Source organism: Pocillopora verrucosa, chromosome 1, assembly GCF_036669915.1.
Source record: "Pocillopora verrucosa isolate sample1 chromosome 1, ASM3666991v2, whole genome shotgun sequence".
Lineage (NCBI taxonomy): Eukaryota > Metazoa > Cnidaria > Anthozoa > Scleractinia > Pocilloporidae > Pocillopora > Pocillopora verrucosa.
Window position 1 is genome coordinate 28,205,010 of NC_089312.1, and position 24,048 is coordinate 28,229,057.

The window sequence follows — 24,048 nt, forward strand, 5'->3', positions numbered from 1 at the left end:
AATTTTACCTTTAACAAGAAAACTAAGAATAGAAAAATCATAATTGATTCTCCGATAATTTTTAAAATGACTATGGCAGCATTACTCATGTAATCAACATTTCATTTTCTCTGTCTCTTGAAGTCTAATGTCATACTGCTTGTTTCGCTGCGTCTCTATGTAGACCTCGGCATGTCCCGGATGATTTTCATTCGTTTCCGTATTCTAAGTGGTACTGAGCCATTCAATCTCGCAGAAAGCCTTTCCTGGGTTTCCACTCATTTCTTAAAAAGTGTTCAATAATTGTTCACCAATTCAAACAGGCCATCTTACAAGGAAAATACGATGATTATAATACATACACTGTTTGTCCAATTAAGTTCACAGAGTCGAATACTGAGGCGCTCTGTGCGAAAGTTATTAATCTAAACCTGAATCTTACCATCTTCCATATGATAGATAATTTTATATTTATGCAAGACTATGCAGGATAGGAACATTTATTTGATCAGACTTTCAAATAAATTTAATGCAAAATTGCTGCCAACCAACTGCTCACTCGCTGTTTCCGTAGCTTCTGTCCTTCGAGTTACTGCCTCAGTCAATTGTCAATGATGTATCAGGGAATATCTCCTCCCAAGTAACCAGATTGGAGGAGATATCACCCTGATTGAACAAAGATATGTTAAAACTCAGCACCCAACATAATTGCCATGTTTTGTGTGGCTTAGAGAGAAAACTTTCCAAAAACATTTGGAATAATTGACCTTTAATTATTTTGTGAATGCATTTGAGAATATCTTCTCCCAGTTGCCAGATGGGAGGATATTCCATTCTAGCTGGTTTTAAGGAGTGATGTGGGAAAACGATATGGATAATTTCAGCACCCGATGTAACTTGCATCTTTTTTTTAGATTCGATGGCGCAATTTCTTGCACAACTCGAATAATTACCCTTATTCATTTGTCGATGTGTTTGAGATTATCCTCTTTAAGGTGTCGCTTAGGAAGATGCACGGAACATAATTTTCCGAACCACTTTGGTACTAATCTAGCAAAAGACGTAAGTGCAATTGTTTTGTGGGTGAAAAAGGGGTAAATAGATAAAAAAGGTTCTAACACACCTGAAATTTTGGAATTGTTTATTTTCAGTCGTGACGTCACTGTGCCTTATTTACAATGCTTACGATAAGCGAAAACTAAACTACTTTCCATTTCACCGACAAACAAACAAATGATACAATTTAAAATATCACGCCCCAAAAAAATAAAAGTAAGCTAAACTGTCCTTCTGGGCCTTAAACTGTCCCTCTGGGCCTTGGAATAACAAAGCCTTTTTTGTGATGATAATTCATTGAATTAGGTTTCTGTAAATGTCCGGTCCATAAGTAAATAAAATGTCCTGTCCATAAGTAAATAAAATGTCCTATTTCGCTGAAATCAAACTCAAATCATTTCTACTGACAACTATTCAAGAATTCAATCTTTATCTTTATTTTCACATTCTTTTTGAAGTGTCTCACGGGCGTTTTAGAGCGTAGGATTTCGTACGTTCCGAATCTTTAGCTCTCGTTGATCGGTGTTGATGGTAAATGTACTTTAAAATGAACTTTTGTTTTTATGAGAGCATTAGAGATACCTTGCGCAACACAGAAAAGGCGTCGAACCAAGATGAGCATGTGAAAGTAAACAAAAAAACAAAACTCCAACGTTCCTCTCTCCTTCTGTTCTTTTCATTTCACACGTTCTTTAGTGATGCTTGCGGTGTTTACGAAAGATGTGGTGTTTCTTAGTTCCTTTAACTGGTCTTGGGGCGTGGTGACGTTTTCCGTAAGAATAAGAAGGCTGGTTATACACTGTGTTGCAACAGGCAGGAGTACACCCGGTAGGTGCGCATGTACTGGGGCAGTTGTTTGGGCACGTGACCGGCATGGGAGGAGGAGGAGGAGGAGGAGCCTGAGGATAGTAGTAGGGCTGTTGGTACTGCTGGCAGCAGCTGGAGTAGCAAGAAGGAGCACAGGCCGATGGGCATGGAATTTGGCAGATCGCAGGGGGTATTTCCTTGTAACATGCTAAATATTGAATGAAAAATCATAAATGTTAAATACGTATTTTCAACAGCCGTCATAGAAGTTATTTAAGAAGAGAATATTTCGTATCACCAAGTAGAACATTCAAACTTTGTAAGGAAGCGCGAGGTTAGAATTTTACCCAAGTATACTACGAAAATTTTATGATATTTTCCCCGGCAGAATTATAGCTATACATATCTCAGACAAAGACAATTTTTGGTCGAAAGACCACACAAGTAAAAAATTTCAATAATGGTTTGTTTCTCTTACTACTCTATGATAAACTGTCCATATCTGAGGCAGTCGCAATAAGAAAGAAGGGATAATTGTGTCATGACTCACCTGCCTGTCCAAGTTTTGGAGCGACAGCAACTGGAGTCAGCTTTCCAAGCTTGCCGGCGGTTATGGCTTTAGTCAGGTTTGGAAGATGAGTCCCGTTGTCTTTGAACTCGACCACAAAGTGTACAATGGTCTTGCCATCTGGGGCTTTGCTGTTTTAGAGAAGATTAGGTGAAAATTAGCTAACGTTGCTCATGGTTATCATGATTTTACATAGAAGACGAAATATTCACGGCAGAGGTATTATATTATTATATTATTATTATATTGTTATATTAGTATTATATGGGGAAATTCTGGTTGCTTTTAATTTAACTGGAAGTAAGCCTCTCTCACTGAACTAAAACATACCGTACTTTATGTCGTGGTAACTAGTTTTTTCATCGTAAATAAGGTAAAGGTTATTTTAAAAATTCTTTTATGGGGATAAGAAAGGTGATGTTACTAAATTTCTTTGTGTGCTATACACGTATTAATAGCGGAAATCATCAAGGAAGCCGTTGGAAACTCTAAATAAACACAGACAACCTCTTCAAGCGCGGGGTTGAGTGACATATTGGTTTTTACTTTTTAATTTGATTGGTCGAAAAGGTGGTGCGCAGTTTCCAAACCAATAAAAGAGCATAATCAAGCAAATCCTGCGTTATCCCGGATCACTCTTATTTTAGAACTCATTGAAAATTAGAGCACAATGTGAAGCATAGCTACCTGAATAACAAAGTTGTTACACCAAGGAAAGGCTTGTATCCATCATAAACTTGTAAAACCTAATAAGTTAAAAAAAAATATTAATTAGCAAGTATAAATTTTCAACGAGATATCGCACCAAATTTCATGTCTACAAAACATGGCATTTCGCTTTGCTTCAATACTTACTCCAACTTCGAAATCTGTTCTAAGTTTGATGAACTGAGGCGAATGTGGAGAAGCTAAACTTTCATCATAAGTTGCGTTTGTCAGCTTCAGTGTCAGGTTAAATACGGTGCCTACAACGAGGAGGAAAATTTTGAGACCAAACATTATAAATTTGACTTGATGCATGATTTGTGTGATAGGGGTCAAAACCCTTACAATTTAGAAAACTTACAGACATGCACCATTAAAATCATTCCCGGTGAGGGAAGTCAGTGCCTCAGATTTTAGACTACGCTTTCCATTTTTTACTTCCAAAAATTACACTTAAATATAAATTAAAAAACAAACATAGACTGGGAAACGAACATGTTTATGGGCTGTTTCCTCTGAAGAAATTTAAAATCAAGATTTTCAGAGACCTTACAGGGTATTAGAGTGGTTATCTGGAAGTTTGGAATGCACATAACATAACGAACATGTTAATCTTGACTGTAATTCAGTCGACTTACACTGCAGCGTGTTAGGATCCTGTGGGGGTGGCTTGGGTGGCGTTGGGGATCCAGTGGGTTTGCCTGTACTTCCGGGCTTCGTTGTCGGTGCTGGGGCTATATTTTCAAACATGTATATTTCATATTAGTAACACCCAAGGATCCTACATCATAGCGGAACTTTTAACGTAAGAAGTACATTATTTTCCTGATCTATTTTACTACAGTTATGATAGATTGGATCGAGAAGGTAACTACCTTAATATGGCAAGATGTTGTTTCCCGGCCAAGGCGAGTATTTCATATCTTAGCCTGAACATTCCTTTGTCAAGGTTGTTCTAATTACATCTTTTAACTCTACGACGCAATGCGTTCAACTGAGAGGCATATGATTCATGTACATGCATGTGACAATAAATTTGCTGAACTAAATAAATTATTTGATTTTGTGTTTTCAAATCGCTACTATCGCTAGGTTTTTAACAAGAGATTATTATTTGAAATTATTGTCTGCAATCATCAATTTGACTCAGCGATGGAATATTCTTGCTTCAAAGTTTTTACAGCTGACCTTTTGAAGCTTTCTAAATTTCTCATTTTTGTTCGTTTGGTTATTTTTGAAATACATTCCGAAGAACAGAGTACATTGTTTAATTATACGAGTTGGTTTTGAGGTTGACAACTTTTGTCCAACTCTCCTTTTGAATTCTCAATTTCGATATTATTTCTATTATACTCCCAAGCCCCGTAACAGCAAGGTCAGCGGTTTAACTATTAGATATCAGTCTAAATAATTTTCCAATGTTTGTTGCATGTAGTTAATTAGATTTGAAAACTAGTTTGAAGAGCTATTTTAACGGTCCATTATGACTCATTAGTTTATTCGACATATCTTCTTTAAAGACAATTGAAACGCCAGACTGTTAAGACTTGGTTTGTTATCTAGAAATTGAAATTGTAACAAGTAATTGTTCGGAAAACAGAATCTTTCTTGTGCGTTGTGTGAGAAAATTGCTGTTTCACGGTCACAGGACCCTTAGTTGCTCGTAAGAGTTACTTTTGATTTCTTGCAATCGATTTAAATTTTCCTTTATGTCTCCAAATCAAGCTCACTTACTTGATGCCGCACTGCTTGGAGAAGCAATGTAACCCAACAAAAGTAATGCACAGCATACGTAGAACTTCTCGCCCCTCATTGCTTGAAGATTGCTGTAGGAAACAAAAGGAGAACTTCAGAAATAAGTTGGCTTACGATGCAGAGAGATTTTCATCATCAGAAATGTTAGATATGACCTCTAGTCCTTGTTCAGGCGTTAACGTTAAATGACACCTTTTTGTGGAACAAATGTGAACAATCGATCCACAAGCACCACGGTGCTTTGACAAACCAGAAAGCTTCAGGAATCGATGGAGAGTTTAACCGGTACCTGACAACTCACCTCTATACGTCTATTCTTAGTTTTATACTAAAACTAAATTGTGATCTTTTTTATTAGCAGAATGAATGAGCTTTCCATCACGAATGCTTCTGACAAGGTTTTAAAACTACGAAATGAAAAAGGAGAAATTTTCTAGCAGGTTTATCTTCAGATGTAAAGACTTCATATGAAAAATCCATCAAAGAGATTTAAAACGGATTTTGTTGTTCACCAAATGGTCCTGACTTGAACTTAAATTGATTCTTTTTTCCAGTTTAGGTACGATCATATTGAAAATATATCGAAAGGAATGTTAGATCCGTAAATGAGACGATAAAAAAGCCAAGTCCTCAATCACTTCGAATTTCTTCATCGGAGCCGCGAACTTAATTTGCGTTGAATACTTCACATAAAAATTTTCAAAGCGGTTTTGTGATCTGCAGCAAGTTAATAACAGGATTCGTGGCAACAATTGATATTTTTCTCGCATTAAACAGGGATTCTAAATATCTTAAAAACCCATACAGTTCATGTACGACTACCAAAAATCTGTTATATGTGTTTAGTTGGAATAGGTTAAAAATACTAGAAGAGCAAAAATGGTGTTTCATTCGCATACAAATAAATAATTAGTATTGAAGCAGTTCCTTCATTTGGCATAAGAACTGATACTGAAGTTGTTTGATTGTAACCAAATGAGTTTTTAATGAAAGCAAAGTGCTGTGTTGTGATGATCGCACCTGTTGAGACTAGATTTTCTTCAAAACAAAATAATTTTGTTGGAAATGATTATATTAGTTCATTCTGATATACCTTTACATCACAGCCTGATCTCAACGAACGTTATGATTATTTTACATTCAAAGACCAGGCTTATTGACAATTATTGCACGGTTACCCTGGGTTCAGTGAATATCAAAATCAGACCCGGAAAAAAGATCTGTCCGGTCGATGTTTTTGTTAACGCAACCTGCTTCCTTTGCCGGTCAAGGACCATGAAAGGTTAACTTGCATCGTGGAATCTTCTTGAAAAGGGACGTTAATTTTTCTACCTGAAAAAATCAAAAGAAGTCAAATCAAATGTACTTACGGCGTTGCGATGTTCCTTATTCGTTCGGATTTCGGAAATAGATTTAACTTTAGTGGCTTGTTTACAATAAGCCAAATGTTGATAGAATGAGAGCGGACTATCTAATCAACAACATTCTTTGTTCATTCCGTTATTTGCCCTGAAGTAGAGTTACGCATGCGCAGCGAATTTCTAGCAAAATGACCTTCATCGATTGAACAATGAGGTCATTGAACCAAGAAAAAAGAGTCAACCTGGTTTTTTCTTTTGTTTTTTTTCCTTTGGTGATTTTACCGTTATTGTTTAGTATATAAACTAATTCTTTTGATCTGCTTGTTTCTTTGTGATCGCTGTTATAAATTTAGAGGGTCACTCGTGCCGATGTCATTTTAAAATTAAATTATCTTAGTTCTATTATAGATTCTGCGAGTATTTCCCCCCACATCTTTTTTTTTATATTGTTTATAGAAATATGTAGATTTGCATTGTTTCTTGAATACTAGAGAAGCCTGCCTTCCTTCCACAGGATGAGTGGAAATTCTACAAGCAGAAAATCACCTAAAAAGACTTAACAGGTGAATGCCTTCTTTCAGGTGGATACATTCAAAACTTGTCAAATGAGACAGGTGGTCACAGCCATCGGTCATAGTTTGGAACGATCACATCACCTTCTCTATGAAAAGGTCACCTAATAAAATTCTACAGAAAGAACGAGATATGAGGTGACAAAACTAAAGACTCTCCTCCAAACGATCGGGCCGCGACAACATAATTTTCCAGTGCAAAAAGTGTAATTGCTGCCTTTTGTTGAGATTTTTTATCAAAGGCGAGTTATCGCAACCCAAGAACTGACAGATCATAGAATTGGAGCTGGATGTAATCGTAGAATTCAACCATATCTTTACCTTGTAACAGAGGCTTCAAGAAAATAGTAAGAAAGTAGAAAATGATAGCAAAAAAATAAAAAACCTATCATAAAAAAATAGGGTAAAAATGTCGAACCGTATCAAAGATCGGGTGACGCATGCTGAAAATACGATGCAGATATTGAAGTGGGCAAGTTATATGTCAGATCCTTACTTATTCTTTTCCAAGTTTGAAATGAATTTCGGGGCTCATATTACCATTGAGCAAAACTGGAATATTGCATATCAGGTTGTCTATTATTCTACGCCTAAAGTATGATTACTTTCCCTCCTTGCCGACTGCCAAACATTTCCGGATTTTAAATTATGAGGAAATATTTCTCATTGACTACTTTTGCACTTCCAGGAGTGTTTTTGGCACCAGCAAATTGCCAAGGAAACCTGAACAAGTTTTGATAAGTGTGGGGTACCTGAAATGGCCTCTCAGCATCCCTCTTAGCTATTTAGAAGTAATGAATTGATATAAAATATACACCTACCCCTCCCCTAAACCAAAAACAGTCAAATGACAGCACGTTAGTATTAATGTTGGGTTTAGGAAGGGATTGTTGCGCAGTGTTCAGGTACTGACATTCATCTGAAGTGACAATATTCTCAACAACTTCATGCTAGGGAAGAAAAAAATATTAAAATCAAAAATAAAATTAAATGGGCATTTGTAACCCTCCCCAGGATTCTCTCCTGCTTTGCGTAATAGGGGTGTCATTTATTGCCTTGATCATGGGAAGGGAGGGTGAGGGTTCATGGTACTCTCAATTCCATCTAAAGCTGTAGATCCCGATTTTGTGACCCAGGATCTTTAAGTAAAAATTTGAATCACAGAAGCCCTCAAAACTCTCATTTTGAACTCTTAATAACATTAAGGTTTAAATCGTACATGATTAATTTTTTCCTTTTCATTCAATGCAAAATCATGCAACTGGTCTTGGACATGAGAACAGTTTATAATCTCTTGTCTTGGATTGTCAACATACATAAGAGAGTATACACCTCAGCTGTCAAATTTAACTTAAACAATAATCTTTATCAGATGAAACTCTTTTCTCTATACAAAGGCTCGTATACGATGTAGTGACCCTGCTAACACGAAAACGAAAACAATAATTCCCATATAAAGTAACAAGAAACGTGTTCCTCATTTTTCTAAATTTCGCTTCCTTTGAAACAAAACTTCTTCACAAAGACGTCTTCTTTTGCCAGAGCTTTATTTTCACCTTCATCATGAAGTTCACATTATAGAGTGCGAGCGAGTTAGCGCTCATTTACAATTTAAGATAAATTCCGCGGTCTATTTCTTCCTTTAGTCACTCCTCTTAAAAATCCTGCGATAAAAAAAGTCAAACAGATGAGAACAATATATCGGTTAAGAGAAAAATGAGCTGGTATAGCAATGATATCTTTAATCCAGTTTCCAACGAGCAACAATCCTCTTCGTATATATGATCAATGACCCACCATATGCTCCTTCAGCATTGGAAATGTATCTAGTCCTTTGAGTCAAAATTGTTGATGGCAGTAAATTAATTGAGCAAGAAACTAATAGAATCTGACATTTTTATTTCTTTGCCATAATTACCTATCGATGGTAAATGTTTTGCATAAAGTAACTTGAAGCATTAAGAGTCACGAGCTTTGCCTCAGGTAGTACACAACAATTTTCGCACCCATAAATAAAACGAAAAAAAATTCACTAACGGCTACTTTTTCTCTTTTTCTCAAATTCAAATAAGCTGTTTAACCGTTCAATCTACACTAGCAAACGACAAGAAATCGATGAAAGTTTTACTGTGATGCTTAACTCTTCTTTCCCTTAGAGGGATTTTCGATTGATTTTTTTTTTCTGTCATCTACGCAATTCGCGGTTGACAGGGGCTTTTGACCAGCCTTATGTCAACCAACCTGCTCTTCTCTGGCTACCAGCGGATATTCATGAAACGGATTTCCGTCTTGGTATCCATTTTGAACTAGAGGTGACGAGTTAAATTTCTCTTGGCGTTCGAACTTGTTTCTAAGAGTGTGTTTTTTCTTGAGCGAGCGACCAAACCTCCTTCCATAATTCGAAACAAGTTGGACTTCTTCAACAGCGATGGCAAGAACAAGAACAACCATGGTTACGACCAGAAGGAAACTACGATTCTTCATTATAAAGTTCTAAAGGAAAAAATCATATTTCTAGTCTTAATAAGTTATACTGAAATAATTTAATGATTTTACCCTAAAAGGCTCTTTGAATGTGGAGCAATCATAACGAAGATGTTATTTTTACTAGAAGTACATGCAAAGCAGCATTCGCCCTCTCAACTTGACTTTTGTTCCTGAAATACTGAACACTAAAATACGTAGAATGGAGGGAAATTTATGCCGTACCCTTTGATAGTTCTCCACCTTGTCATTTATAGAGTAAAGCTATCACTGATCTTATAATACTCATCTTTTCGTATCTAAAACAAGGATGTCTAACTCACTTAATCTTGGACTTTCCTGACTCGCACTTTTTCCAGCTATAGTGGATGGTAGTCGTGCTGTTGTATTCAAGTTGTCACTCGCCCTTCTTTAATATACTAAGGCGATGAAACGGCAGCCATTTGTTGCTTATCGTCGGTCACATCGTCAATTCAGTTACTTCCATCCTGTGTTTTTTGTGTATTTGCTCTGTAAAGGCGTACATTATTCACCTTTTTTGCTAGAACAATGTGAATGTGTCAAACAAAGTTACCACCGCTTGTCTGTTTGTGTTCTCTATCTTGTCATTAATTTTAGGAAATAAGATATGGTGTAAAGGCACATCTATAGGGCGACTTAACTAATAAAAAATGAATCTGTTGTTTTCTCAATGACAGATTTGAAATTTTTAAACGTGCTTCGAACATTCACGACGAAAATACATGCGAAGCATTAACTGAGCCATGTCAAATTCATACAATTCATTGTAAATATATGGCAGAATTTGCTTGCCACTGCCGAGGTGTGACTCTATATTTCTCTAATATCATGCTTGCTTGTCGTTTGATTTGTAAGAAAAAAAACTGGGAGGACAATACCAAGGAATAGATACTTTACTAACAACTAAGGCGTTTTGAAAATTTTGTCCAATTTCGTAGGTCCCTGTTATACTTAGTTAAAAAAAATGGTGTCATTTACTTTATTGGTACAGACAGTAATGTTTAGTTAGTTGACTCTCCTGAGGCAAGTTTCGTCTCTCAATCTGTTATTAAACAACTTGTTACTGGATCAGAAGATTCTATTGTGTAGGTTTGGGTTCATGAAATCTTTTCCGATTTTAAGGCAGTGATATGTATGCAGTTTTGGCAACAAATCTGAATAAATAATAAAAAAAGGAAATATGTTATCGATACTAAGCCCCAAAAAAAGAAAGTCAGAAAATCTTATATCAGTACTATTCCACGAACGCGTTTCTAATAAAGGTCTGGCGTTATTTAACAAGTAATTTCCGGCATACAGAATATCAGTAAATTTGTCTTCTTCCTTCAAAGTGACGTCTGCCCGGTATTAGAGTTTTCCCTATATAAACAGAAGCAACAACAAAATAATGATGATCTCTTCGGCTTTAAAATATGAATACGATACCAATTTGGTTAATACGTCCGCATTTCATAAAATTTTTCCTAATCTAAATTGGTTAAACTAAGGATGTTATCCAAGAAAAATCTAAAAATCCCACGTTTTTAGATGCACAACTGATGAAGCTTGAGTAACTTGCCCCTAAGTGACATGTGTTACAGTTGTTAACCTGTTGGACAAATACAGAAAGTTATAACTCGAATAAAACCAATTTTTTAAAATTTATCTCTCTCTTTTTTAAAATTTGCTTCTATTGTATCTTGAACGTATCTTTTAAAACACGACCCGGCATCTTTTTCGAGTATTCAGATTGTTCATATTTAAAAAAACCGAAATCTTGAATTCAAACCTTGCAACTTAAACTGTTACCAACATAAGGTATCAAATTGTTATGACTCATTAGCGACACTAACATCTAAAAGCAGGAAAAGCAAACTGGATCGAAATTTTGATTCACAGGAAGATAAGTTTGCAAATCATCCCACACATCGCGCGTATTTTCCACGAGGAACACAGCGTAAACTTAAATCAGGTGAATTGAGCTCGATGGTTTGTGCAAAGTGTCGAAAAAAAGCCGGACACGTGGACTTTCTTCTATATCGGTCGGGCTGTGTCGTTTCGTAAATTTGGAGAACCTTTTTTGAGAGTTGTAAAGTTACTTCAAATCAACGCATATAGTGAGCCGTATCTTACAGAAAATCTAAAAGGAAGCCCATTTCGTGCCAAAGCTAACAAGAGATATTAATACTTTTTCAAATAACCACCGTGATATCCGGCTACATATCACGCCAATGCAAAATAACATCTCTACTATTCTCAGTTAGTGAAATCGTTTCATTTAGCGCTGAGCAAGTGCTATTTTTACATATGGTAAAAAAACAAAGCAAAAGATAACAAACAAAAGAAATAAAAAAAAAACCAATACTTTAATCAAAATTTTTTATTTCAGATGTCAACTCAGTTGAATTAGCTTTCCTTCTGAGTCTTCACCTTTCAGTGTTAGGGTGAGACAGAACAAACCCAACATCCATACACGAGTTTGATGAGTAAATCTGCAATTCACTGAACTTACAATACTAAATCTTTAAATTCCACGTTCGTAGTTTTAAATGATTAATTGCTCAATACTCGAGTATCTACAATTCCATGGAAATAACTAAGGAATCGTAAAAACAGCGATCAGCTACAGAAAGCCTCGATGAATCTGGCAGCCATTCACTTCAAAAGCGTACGAGAAAAAACAAATTTCAATATCGAAGGATCCCCTTTTCAATTTAGACGTTTATTCAAATTACGGTTCGGTAGTTTCTTCGTAGAGAAAAATAATATGAATTAAAGTTGATGTGCGACCATAAGGTAAACAAGATAAATATCTGATCTTCGTAGGTCAGTTTCTCGTGATTATACCTTGAACAAAACGTGTAGCTTTATTTCATGAACTGGAATGCGCATAAAAAAAAGAAAGATACAAATCGAAGGTTTTTTCAAAGAGAATTTTTGACTCCCCCGGTACTGGTTGTGCGCCAATGCTTTATAAGCTTAGTAATGACATGTTTGGATAGAGGAACATCATTGAATTTTCATTTCCATGTTTCCTTGATTAAAACTTTGTTTCAATTTTCTTGTCAAAGCTTTCGAAATCAGGTTCAATTGCCTGAGCCCGGGAGAAACAAATTGCAAAATTATCCCCCTTTTCATCAAAGTCCGGAAATATTACTGGCCAGCTGTTGTAAGAGAATGAAATTTACAGAATCTCGTTATCAAGGAGCTTTCTCATGAATAATTTGAAGATTTACTCTCGCAAGCATTGGATCGCTGTATGGAGACCCATAAGACAAGTTGCAATTATACAATAAGAGATGTTTCCCTCATTCTTTCATTTTATCTTTACTTTATTTAAAAAAAAGCATTATTAGTTTATCAAAAATTTTACAGATTACTTTCGATCCGTCATAATAGCGGACGGACAATTAAGTAAAAATTTACCGATCCACACTAAAAAATAGTATACTTCCTTTCTTGAAATTCAGTTGAGGCGGACTGCACGGACATGAAAAAGAAAACTCAGCCGATCCAAAATTAAACCAAAAGCCAACCAAATGCGTGTTCAGCGAAATGACTATATTACATTTTTGATAATTACTTTTGGAGGAAAGAGATTCAACCATCACAGAAACTCTTGCTCTTTGTTATTCAAATGTATCAACGCCCACAGCAAATCCTTTTGGCGCGCGAGTCATTTGGAGTAGAAAAAATTGGGCTTAGATATTTGTTGTTTACTTCATTCGGATTATGAGGACAAACAAAAAGGCTACTATAAACAGTTAAACAATACGATAGTTATTAACTCATCCGATCATTTCCTAGGTTGGGGTTCGTAATGATGTGAATTTGAAAAGTGGCCGTTTTCTCGAAATAACAACGACAAATTTTATGTGCTCGTTTCAAAAGTTTATATCCGGTAGTGAAACAAAGCTGTATGCTTTGAAAAAATATATTATCTACATATGAAAACAAATTGCCCGAACAGTTTCTACATAATGCGGATTTGTCTGGAACAAATTTACTGCAATTGACTTTTCAGAGTGTAAACCGAAAAGACCTTGAAACAGAAACCTCTGAACCGTTAGGTAAGATTTCGCATTTTTTTTTTTCAGTTCTTGTAATTCCCCTATCCTTTTTTTGAACCGCTCGTGATAGTTAGCGCAGGAAGCGAAAATCTGAAAAACTTGTCAGCTCACGAAATCAAAAAATATAAATAAGAAGCTAGTTATGATTTCGTGAGAGCCAGTCGGATTTCTTTTATCAGCAGATCTTTTTCTTCTGATTTTTAATTTGCTAGATTCTTTAATTTGGAAGTTAAGTTAGATTTTGATTGAAAGGTAACATATAGATAACAGATTTAATATAGCAAACGGTAGTTAATCAAGATTTGTGTTTATGTCTTCGTTGTCTGACTTTTACCGGCGTTTACCTATAAAATATGGGAACTGTTGTTGAGCCAGGGCATAACTCAGGTTGATAAGTGACAACGTCCTGTTAACTCCTCGGACGTTTTTCCTTCTTCTACACCTATTCTAGTACATTTTTATCCATTCGACGACCACGCTAATAATTTACCATCTTTCCTAATCTATTTCCAAGCACGCATGACGCTTTCGAAACTTCTTATTCTAAAATTGTCAACCTTAAACCATAAGAGATGAGCTCTTTGTAGCTCAGTGATTCACGATCGGACCGCGAGATCGAAATGCTCGAATTCGATTACCTCTGGTAAGATCAGATCTTTTTTTGTTATCTCGCGCTCGTGATAAAGGTGCTCTTTCTACTTGACGAACTATCTTAAATATAACATTTGAGTTGATTCTAAGTATCAGTCACAGCTGAACGAAGTAAAAAGCCACGAAAATGTTTTGATCATGTTCTTATAGAGATAACTCATGTATGTGGTTTTTGAGGCAAGCAGCTCTCGTAGCAATCTCCAAAGTGCGTTCCGGCGGTACACTATCTTCTATGATTGTGGAATGATGGGCAATTGAAATGTCATTATCTCGTTTCTTTGTAAAGCTTAAAACTCGGCCAATCACCGAATTTTCACAAGATAAATTATTGTTTCTCACCTTTGTTCTCTTTTAGATACTGATCATGAAGCACTCTGTGTTCTGCGTTGTCATGCTAGCCGTTCTTCTTTCGACAAACATCTTCCACATGGTGGAATGTTCTTATCTAAGGTTCGGTCGATCAGTGACGAAGAGAAAACTTCAAGATCGAAACAGGATCCAGGCTGAAACCGAGAATGCAAAAACGCTGAACAACCAACGGAAAATCAGAACCGAAGTTCTGGACAACGACGACTACTGGGAAAAATACAACAACTGGTAAGTTACGAAACGTTAGCGGTGGTGAGTATTTTTAAAGATGTTTCAGTGAAAGCTGGCAGGTCGGCTAGACTTTTATAACTCGAGCTCACCACTTTTCCCATGGTTATTGCAAAGGCACCATTATGTAGAAGGTCTGAATGAGCAGCCAAAACTCGTCTTCTTAGATACTGTTAAAATGGATCAGGGTGATATCATTTTGCCACCAACGATGCGTTTTTAACAATAAAAGCTAAGTTTGTCGTTTGTCTCACGATGTAGTCACCTGTGATGTAGACCACTGACGAAAATTTTTTTTTCTATTTCTTTCTTTTAGAAGATGAGGAGTGCAAATTTCCCTCCAGAACAAGAGCTAACCTTTTTCTTTTCGTTAAAGTAGTGGTGTCCAAAATATACGAATAAAGATAACTCCTCAATCTCACATTGTTATGTTACTTTTTACTATCGTTTCGCATCGTCCCTACTAGCTTTCTTAATGGCTTCGCACCAAAATTGTATCGCGGAATAACTGTCAAACATTTAACGGCTCTGGTATATAAGAAGTGAATATCTCCCCGTCTTTATCAACCCTTTTAAATATAAGGCCTATGGGGTAAACATGGAGATATAGCTTGACCAGTTAAACGTTACAGAAACAAACTGATTTGTTTGCTGATAGCAAATTGACTGATCATTGACTGAGTGGCAGACACACTCACTCAAACACTCTCTCACTCACCCACTGACTATATTACTGACTTAACCATTTACGCACCAAATGACTGACTCCTCATTGACTGGCCGCTTGATCGATGGATTCACTGACGGACTGACTGACTGAGCGAAAAAGTGATTTTGACGGATCAAATGACTGACGGATTTGATGATTATCCTACCTCATTGACTGACTGACTGATTGACTATGACTGACAGATTGACTTACTCGCTTATAAGGTGTGCGATTGGCTATCTGATCATGATCTACTGACTAATTGACCGACTGACTGAGTGTCTGACTGAGTGACTGAGTGACTGACTGAGTGACTGACTGACTGACTGACTGAGTAACTAACTAACTGACGTAATACTGACTGACTGATTAGCTGACGACTTCTACAATTACTTACTAACTGACTGATCAGCGGATCAGCTGACGACCTCTATAGTTACTTACTGACTGGCTGATCGGCCTTTTTTAGACTAATCGGGTAAAATGCAACGGTGTAAAGACGAGGACATGAGATGAGGGGAAATAAACAGTTGAACTAAATGAATGGATGGAAAAGTCGATAAATGACTGACTTACGGATTGACCGACAGGACTCTCCCTTAATGACTGACTGTTTACTGACTGGCTCACTGAGTGACTGATTATGACTGACTGATTGACTGACTGATTATGACGGACTGATTGTCTGACTGATTTTGACCGACTGATATACTGACTGGTTTCGACTGACTTACTTTGACTGACTGATTATGACTGACTGATTTTGACTGATAGACTGACTGTCATTACCGGCTGACTGACTGGCTGACTGGCTGACTTGGTGAATGGCAGACTTGGTGACTGGCTGACTTGGTGACGGGCTGACTGACTGACTGACTGACTGACCAACTGACTGACCGACTGATAGACTGACTGACTTACTGATTGACTGACTGGCTAACTGACTGACTGACTAACCAACTGACCGACTGACCGACAGACCGACTGACTGACCGACTGACTGACTGACTGACTGATTGACTGACTTAATTATTGAATAACTGACCGACTGACTGACTGACTGACTAACTGACTGACTGACTGACAGACTGACGGACTGACTGTCTGACTGTCTGACTGTCTGAATGACTGACTGACTGACTGGTCACGACTGACTAACTGACTGGTCATGACTGACTCACTGAATGACTGATTCCCTGGCTGACTTGCCTATTGAGAATAAATTGGTGTAGTTTAAGTGACTCGTGTACTGGCTGAATCGCATTTATTTGGAGAATCAACTCAATACAAATAATATATGTTCTTAATTGCGGTGGACAAATTCATCCCCTCTTTCCTCTTCGAATCAATTGTCAAGCATAAACTATTGATCAGGTTTTATTCACCGCCGATTCAATTGCGTTTCAAACTCCTGTTCCTCCTGTGTGCCATACCTAGGGAAAAAAATGGAGAATCAGAAAATCCACAATGTCTAATGTGGCTATCAAATTCCCGTCTACTGTATTCATCCGTAACAGTAACACAACACATTACAACGGTACAACGTTATTGCTTTCTCAGAAGGGTAAGGCGAACGAAGTGTATTAGTTGAATTACAGTGAGGAAAAAAATTCGAAAGAATGTATGCAGATGAGTGGAAACCAACATTTAAGATAGTATTTCACTCACATGTATGTCAAACTGACGGTTTAAGTGACACTACCGGTTACCTAGGAATATTTCTTCAAGTTCAAAGGTACAATTTCATTTCCATTTTCACTCAGCGATCGAGATTTCGAAATACATCTAAGCTGATTGCAAGGCTTTTGAATTCAGGGATTTCAACGAATAATAAGACAACAAACAAACAAACCCAAAAAAATCATCAAAGAAGTTAAGTTGATACCCAAAATTATAAACTCTGACTAAAGTTGTTTTCGTTACCGGTATGCAGCAGCGTTTCTTATGTCTTGCTCGCGGCTCCTCACTTTCATACTCCCGTCAGCTTTTGTCCGTGTTATGGCCCTAACTTCGTCGAGCGGTCGCTTCTTCAAGTTACGACCAAATCGAATGTACCCCATATTGCAGTCGACATTGCAGAAAAGGATCGCGAAGAACACCAGTGATATAAACAAAATCGCAGACCTTGAAAGCTTCATTCTTTTCTGTCTGCAAGGAATTCGGTCGGGTTTTAGGCTTATGACAATACGGTTTTACTGTACTCTTCTTTGCCTAACGTTCGCGTCCTCACAAAAATGGTAAAATTGAATTGGAGTACTGGCTGCCAAGAAAGACTAAAAGGACTAACAAAACCAGGAAGTTGAAAAGATCACGGCATGATGTGCACGGGTTGAGATTTTTTCTTGCTACTATTTGCATATGACAATGTAGGTCACGTGGCTAAAATACTGAAATAGGGCTTGGCAATGAAAGGGATTCGGCCGAAATGCATCTTCAAGCAACCACAGCGTAAGAAAAATAAAATAACTTTGCGAAGCAAGGTAACCTACAAACACAGCTTTCATACTCAATCCCAACCGTTTCAAAGATAAATGGAATTCTGAGTGGAAGTGACGAGAAATGAGTTAATAGAGATAACTCTCTATGAAATACGATTTTATTAGTCTTTACTTCTTTTAGCTCATTTCATATCACTGATAGTGAGAGAAAGAAGGCAACTCGTTTAAGAGAGACACAATTAAGCTTTGAGAGGAGATCGCAGTCTTCTGCCATGGCTTTTTTCTGCATTTATCTAAAAAACTTGTTACCTTCTATATAAAAACACATATCGACCAGCTAAAACGAAGAAGCATCGAATTTGCATTTGGAAAATTCACATAGCTCCAACGCCTACTTATCTAAACGACAAATCAGTTGACTAGCATATTTCTTACCTTAAAAGAATTTTCTGATCACGGTATAAATATCCTTCTCTGTTCGTCGCGCCTTCTTGGAGCGCTTCAAGTTAAATATATAGAGTCAAGTAGTTCGAATTTTTCTTTAAGAGATCAGGCTCATATATGCCTGACTGAGGTTGATTAATCGACCTCGCGTTGGGGAGGTAAATACGTTTTACTCTAAGTGAAATGTAAGTGTACCTTCCTCAACCCTGCTGTTTTTGATATGGCTAAGAGGAACTGCAATATAAACTCTTACGTCATCTCTCTTGGTTGAAAGGATAGATTGTTGGAAGATAGCATGGTTTAAAACGTTTCTTACTGTAAGAGCTCTGTCGTAGAAAACCTCCCAAGATAATTAACGTTGAAATAGGGATTTAAATACTCAATTTTTCAATCGCGAAGTCATGGTTGTACTAAATTATCTCCAAAAAAAGTTAACTTTGACAAGGAAAAAAAATAATCAGCAAACATATATTACATATTTTTATATTGCTCTCGCAGATTTGGAATTTTATACAGTTATCATCAATTAACTATAAAAAGAAACGTACAAGGAAGTAGAATATATTTGTAGAGATGATGAGAGGAATTAATTTATTGTCATGTAAAAATTAATTTTCTTACTAAAATCATTTTAAGGCAATGGAAATTTTGAACAGAAGCGTGTCGGGGTAAATGGGCATTAATTTATTTGTTTGCAAGGCAGTAAATCCCAGTAAGGAAGTAAAGTCAGGAAATCTTTGAATAAGTGTCAGTTTACAACCTTTCTCTGTTTTCTCGGCATTAAGACTTTATTCGACTTACGCTTGATACTTGCATTAAACTGAATGACAGCCTTCTCGTTGGGATCACTGACTTAGAGTTTTCTTTTCTCTCATTTAACGGTTTTCCGAGAGGTTACCATTTCAGTGTGAACTGGATTCCCACCCAACAGAGTAAATTAAAGTTTTCTTTTGTTCATTTGGAAATCGCTTTTCGAGTTGGACTTGAAAACGAGTGATAACAATATTGCCATATTTGATTGATTAACTGATAGTTGTACACCCGTTTCATCTTATGAATAAAATGGATGACAAAGACTTTTGAACATGATGTAACTGATTAAAAAACTTTGAAAGATCTTGTCTATAAAATTTGGACAGTTCTCAGCTCAGTGTTTTACTTTTAAACAGTTGTTTAATAGTACAGTTTAGTTCCAAACAAGTGGATAAAATAATGAAGTGACTGTGTATATGATTGTTTATAACGGACATGTTGATAAAAAAAAAATCAAAAATCATGTTTCATATTCATATATTAGGATATTCGACTCAGTTTTCTGTAATTTGCTATCGTGTCGAGATATATGAAAGGGAAAAAATTCAAATTTTCTGCAGGTGTTTAGCACCCTAAAATCAAAAGAGTTGGCTTTAACTTCGATTAAGAATAAAACAAAGGTCCTATTCCAAAATAATCACACAGAGATTCCATACATTAAAAGAAATGTTTGTGCATGGCAATGTTCTATGTCAAAGGTTTAAAAAGATGTGTTTCTAGAAATTTCACCGTGTTTTCTAACGAAGGAGTAGGGAGTGAATCAACAAAAACGTTGGCCTCTGAAAAAAAAATTATAGCGAGTTTTCATGTTTGTTTCAAAATCGTTTCTTAAACAAATTATTTTAAAATCAAGTAAAATGTTTTATTCGTTCTTTCGATATTTTTACTCCTTTCATTCTCGTGTCCAAGCTTAATTTAAGTAAAATACATCGTTCTCTCTTTCGATTATTTTGGTGATTTCATTTGTATTTTTCAAAGACATCCCCTGAGAGCCAAGTGGAGTGGATTTTGTTATGGATCTCACTGCTGTTTCATTAAGCTCCCTGTTTGAATTGGATTTATGATCGACTGTTGAAGTTAACAATAAAACCGTGTATTTATTTTTGCACGATGGTATCATATTCTAACTTAGAGTATTTTACCTGCGAAAATGTTCAGTGGTTTCTCAATTTGATTCAACTAATGAATATCTTTACTTGCGAAATTATTCTGTAAGGAGAAAAAAAAGAAAACTTACATACAAAGAAACACAATTTTAAATTTCCCATTGAATTAGCCCTCTCACCTTTCTCGGAAACACATTTATTACAGATTATATAAAATCACTCTATGAACAGCTATCTCCTTTTAAAAAAATATATCACACATCCTTCCGGCAGCTCAATCGATCAAAAAGTTACAGATGATATCTCTTCCAACAGTGAGGAACTACTCTGGCGAACCGTCTTTCTCACAACGAACACGTTCTATGTGAATTACGCAAATAAATCAGCGTTCTTTAAAAAATTCTTAATTCTATTCCACGGCACACATCTGGAACACTGATACATCTTCCTTTAATCAAAGCGCCCCGTGCGCCTTATGTAATTCTTCATGTCTTGTAATAAACGCTCTGCAGTCATTTAGCTGAAATTTCGCACATGACCTCCGACCGATTTTTCAAAAAACGTTTCCGACGTGTTTAAATAAAAGTTAGTTGATGGATGAACGCTGCCCCTCATTTTTTATCTCTTCCTTGGTAATTGAACAAATGTCTCATATTCCTTAACCATTTTCCAGCGTTAAAAGTTACTATCACAAACCCAGCAGCGGAAACATACTCAAAGATTATTTTTCCCTCTTTGCGGTTAAAAAATATTAAGGGAGCCACATAAACCTGAGAGCAAATAATAAGAGAGAAATGAACAAACTAAAAAAAGAAGCCGGCCGGAGGACAACAATTCCGGCGTCGACAAAATCTGGATCGGACCGGATCACGGATCGGATCACGGATCGAAAAAAAAAAGCTTTTAAAAAATCCAAAAAAAAAAATCATTTAAAAAATGATAGTAAATAAAAGAGAAAATAAGAGTGAAAAAAAAAACAAAAAAAAAACTGAAATATGTTAATCGAAATTAGATGTTGCTTGACAAGCTAAAATAAAGTATCTCTGACATAATGGAGCGTAGATCCCATTGGAAGTTTTATTTTGCTCAAAAACCCCATGCAGTTACTTTCACTTTTATGTAGTGCCACCATGGACGAAGGCAAGCGAGAGATAAATATCATTTCATCAGTCGGTTATTTCTTATGTATTTATGAATTTTTTTTTTTTATTATCAGCTCATGTGCTACTTTTCTTTATCTATTCAATATCGTTAAGCATATACGAGAGAAGAGGCGAGGTGCGGAGTAAGATTGTTCTATATATGACCACTGAAGTACAAGGAAGCGATTTATGAAGTTCATATGATACAAATTAATACTTTTAGTTTTTTTTATGAATTCTTTAATTTTTCTACTTACCTGGATTGCATTTTTTAACACGCTAGCGATTTTAATTCCACGAGCATATTGAACTAATGATCAAAGAAACAACACAAGATTTTTGCCGATTAGTTCAGTTCTGAAATCATCACGTATCCGGACGCACCTGGGAAAAGTTTTAAACTTTTCTACGGAAAAAGACTACAGAAATGCAAAACTGCAACCGGAAAAGAAATCATTATAGTCTAACGATTAGAGTCGAACAGTTTTTTAAAAACTAAACTCGTTAGCAGCACTCTACAAACATTAGTTGTAAAGCTTCTTTCTTCTCTAATACATTTCGTCTAACCGTCTTAGACTTCTTCAGTGAGTTTTACAAGTTAACACCAGACGCTTGTACTTTTAAGCCATAATAAGCGGATATTATGGGTGTCAGTGACTTTAAAGGCCACCAAATTTTATTCTCACCTCTCCTACAATTTTTAAAAATTTTCACAACTTTTAACTACTGTTCGCAGAGTGCTGCTCACTATTCAAGTTTTAAAAATTAAAAATTTGTTTTAAAAAAAAATTCCTTCATGGATTACATAAATCGCTTACGTGCACTTCAGTAGTCATATCTAAAACTATCTTGCTTCTCACCTCGTCTCTTCTCTCGCGTGTGCTAAATGATATTGAATTAAGGAAAAGTAGCACGTGAGATGATACTAAAAAAAGAAAAAATAACTGCCCGACGAAATGATACATGTCTCTCGCTTGCCTTCGTCTATGGCGGCACTACACGACACACACCTCGACAAAGCCGACTACATGGGATTTTAGCGCAAAAAAAAAAACTTCTAGAGGGCCTGCGTTCAGTTATGTCACGCAGACTTTATTTTGACCTGTCACGCAACATTTCTCAATTTAATTAAGATACATTAGTTTTTTGTTACTCTTAAACGATTTGATCAATGAAGAAGTATCATTTATGCTCAATGCTATCGCAGGCTCGCTCGAACGATTGGGTGCTTTTAGATAAATTGGACTTCTGAAACTTAGATAAAAAACAGGGAATTAGACTAAGCCTGAGAGGGTAAAATTTAAAAGGACTAATTTAGTGAAATTTGAAATTGAGTATCTTACGTCTGTTCTTTCGCACAGGTATTGTCCTTCAACCTACAGACTATACCAGGCATAACTTTGAAATTTTTTTAAAAATAAATAATGTATGTATATACATTCGCTTTTGTGAATTGACTTTGGAGATATATATATATATATATATATATATATATATTGTGGAAGGAAAAAGACAAATAAACTACCAGTTCATCCTTACAGACCTGTTTCGCGATTGCCCACTCATCAGGGGATTTGAGTGGGCAACCACGAAACAGGTCTGTTAGGATGAACTGGTAGTTTATTTGTCTTTTTCCTCCCACAATATATACATCGCTCTACTACTATGTATTGAGCACTGTCTTACGTAAGTCAAAATTACTCTTTATATATATATTTATATATCCAAAGTCAATTCACAAAAGCGAAAATGAGAATTCACCTGATCGGGACATTTTACATGACGACTTTTGCAAATTACAGTATTCATTTCTCCTGCGATGAAACTTTTCTTAGAAAAAAAAAGTGTTATGTCATATTTAATATGCAGCCAGGGAACGCTTTGTTCTTGGTAAAATTAACCAGTTATAAACTCCTGCGTCTATAGAAAGGTTTTGGTATCAAATTCTTCCAATAATATTTAGATAAAAAACATACAAGGTTGCCAGAAATGTGTTTTCGAAATACCCATGGAAATTGATCTGATCAAAATCATTAACCTGGCAAGAGACCAAAACGTCAGCGATGAAGCTTTTGCCTGAAACTTCGAGGACGAAACTGAGCTTTCCCAAAATCACTATGCAATTCATTTTTATCAAAGTTTATCTTTTAAATATTCCAACTATGAAATGTTTGTGAAAATAATTAAGAGAGATGAAAAGTTTTGAGCTCGGTAAAGAAATAGAGAAAGGTGTTTTTATTTTTTTTCGTATTGTCATGAGCGTGGGACAAAGAAAAAATTTTGAGTCCCCATGAGGAATCGAACCTCAGACCTTCGGATTCCGCGCTCCAATGCTCTACCACTTTTTTTGTTTAAACAAATAATATATATATATCCTAAGACCATTGAAAAAAGCTTAAATGAGAATTCATTGGTAGAATTGTTCAGTGGTAGAGCATCAATTTTTTCTTTGTCCCACGGTCGTGACAGCCGTGCTCAATACATACCATATCTCTTATTTCTATCGACAAACATTACGCTATCGACATTTCTGATCCTAGCAGTATGCAGGACGCGTGTGGTAGAGCATCGGAGCGCGGAATCCGAAGGTCTGAGGTTCGATCCCTCATAGGGACTCAGAATTTTTTCTTTGTCCCACGCTCGCGACAAGACGAAAAAAAAAAACATCTTTCTCTATCAAATGTTTATTTAAAAATAAATGAATCATTGAATAGAGACACTGGTACAAGCTTTGTATGCTCTTATCATTGAAAGAAAAACATTCTCCATAAAAGGAGTGCATGCTAGTAAA

At 36.1% G+C, this 24,048-nt stretch overlaps 1 protein-coding gene and 2 long non-coding RNA genes across 3 annotated transcripts; 1 reads left to right on the top strand and 2 right to left on the bottom strand.

Annotated features, from left to right (window-relative positions):
- Positions 1–1,103: 1,103 nt before the first annotated feature.
- Positions 1,104–6,372, bottom strand: LOC131789994 (uncharacterized). The gene is made up of 7 exons (XM_059107173.2): positions 6,241–6,372; positions 4,850–4,941; positions 3,754–3,849; positions 3,266–3,375; positions 3,098–3,156; positions 2,393–2,541; positions 1,104–2,050 (listed from the first exon to the last, which is right to left on the bottom strand). The coding sequence occupies exons 2-7, from the start codon at positions 4,926–4,928 to the stop codon at positions 1,728–1,730; spliced, it is 816 nt and encodes a 271-aa protein (XP_058963156.1). The 5' UTR covers positions 4,929–4,941; positions 6,241–6,372; the 3' UTR covers positions 1,104–1,727.
- Positions 6,373–13,256: 6,884 nt separating this feature from the next.
- On the top strand, positions 13,257–15,026 carry LOC131789996 (uncharacterized). Its single transcript, XR_009340659.2, has 3 exons — positions 13,257–13,357; positions 14,364–14,605; positions 14,922–15,026. It is a non-coding gene; the product is annotated as an uncharacterized lncRNA (long non-coding RNA).
- Positions 15,027–16,534: 1,508 nt separating this feature from the next.
- On the bottom strand, positions 16,535–18,318 carry LOC131789995 (uncharacterized). Its single transcript, XR_009340658.2, has 3 exons — positions 18,188–18,318; positions 17,238–17,462; positions 16,535–16,747 (listed from the first exon to the last, which is right to left on the bottom strand). It is a non-coding gene; the product is annotated as an uncharacterized lncRNA (long non-coding RNA).
- Positions 18,319–24,048: the final 5,730 nt, after the last annotated feature.

Coding starts and splice junctions, on each gene's coding strand:
- LOC131789994 (XM_059107173.2), bottom strand. CDS start 4,928: ATGAGGGGCGAGAAGTTCTACGTATGCTGTGCATTACTTTTGTTGGGT. Junction 3,157..3,265: donor GAACAGATTTCGAAGTTGGA/GTAAGTATTGAA, acceptor TTAACTTATTAG/GTTTTACAAGTTTATGATGG. Junction 2,051..2,392: donor TCCAAAACTTGGACAGGCAG/GTGAGTCATGAC, acceptor TTCAATATTTAG/CATGTTACAAGGAAATACCC.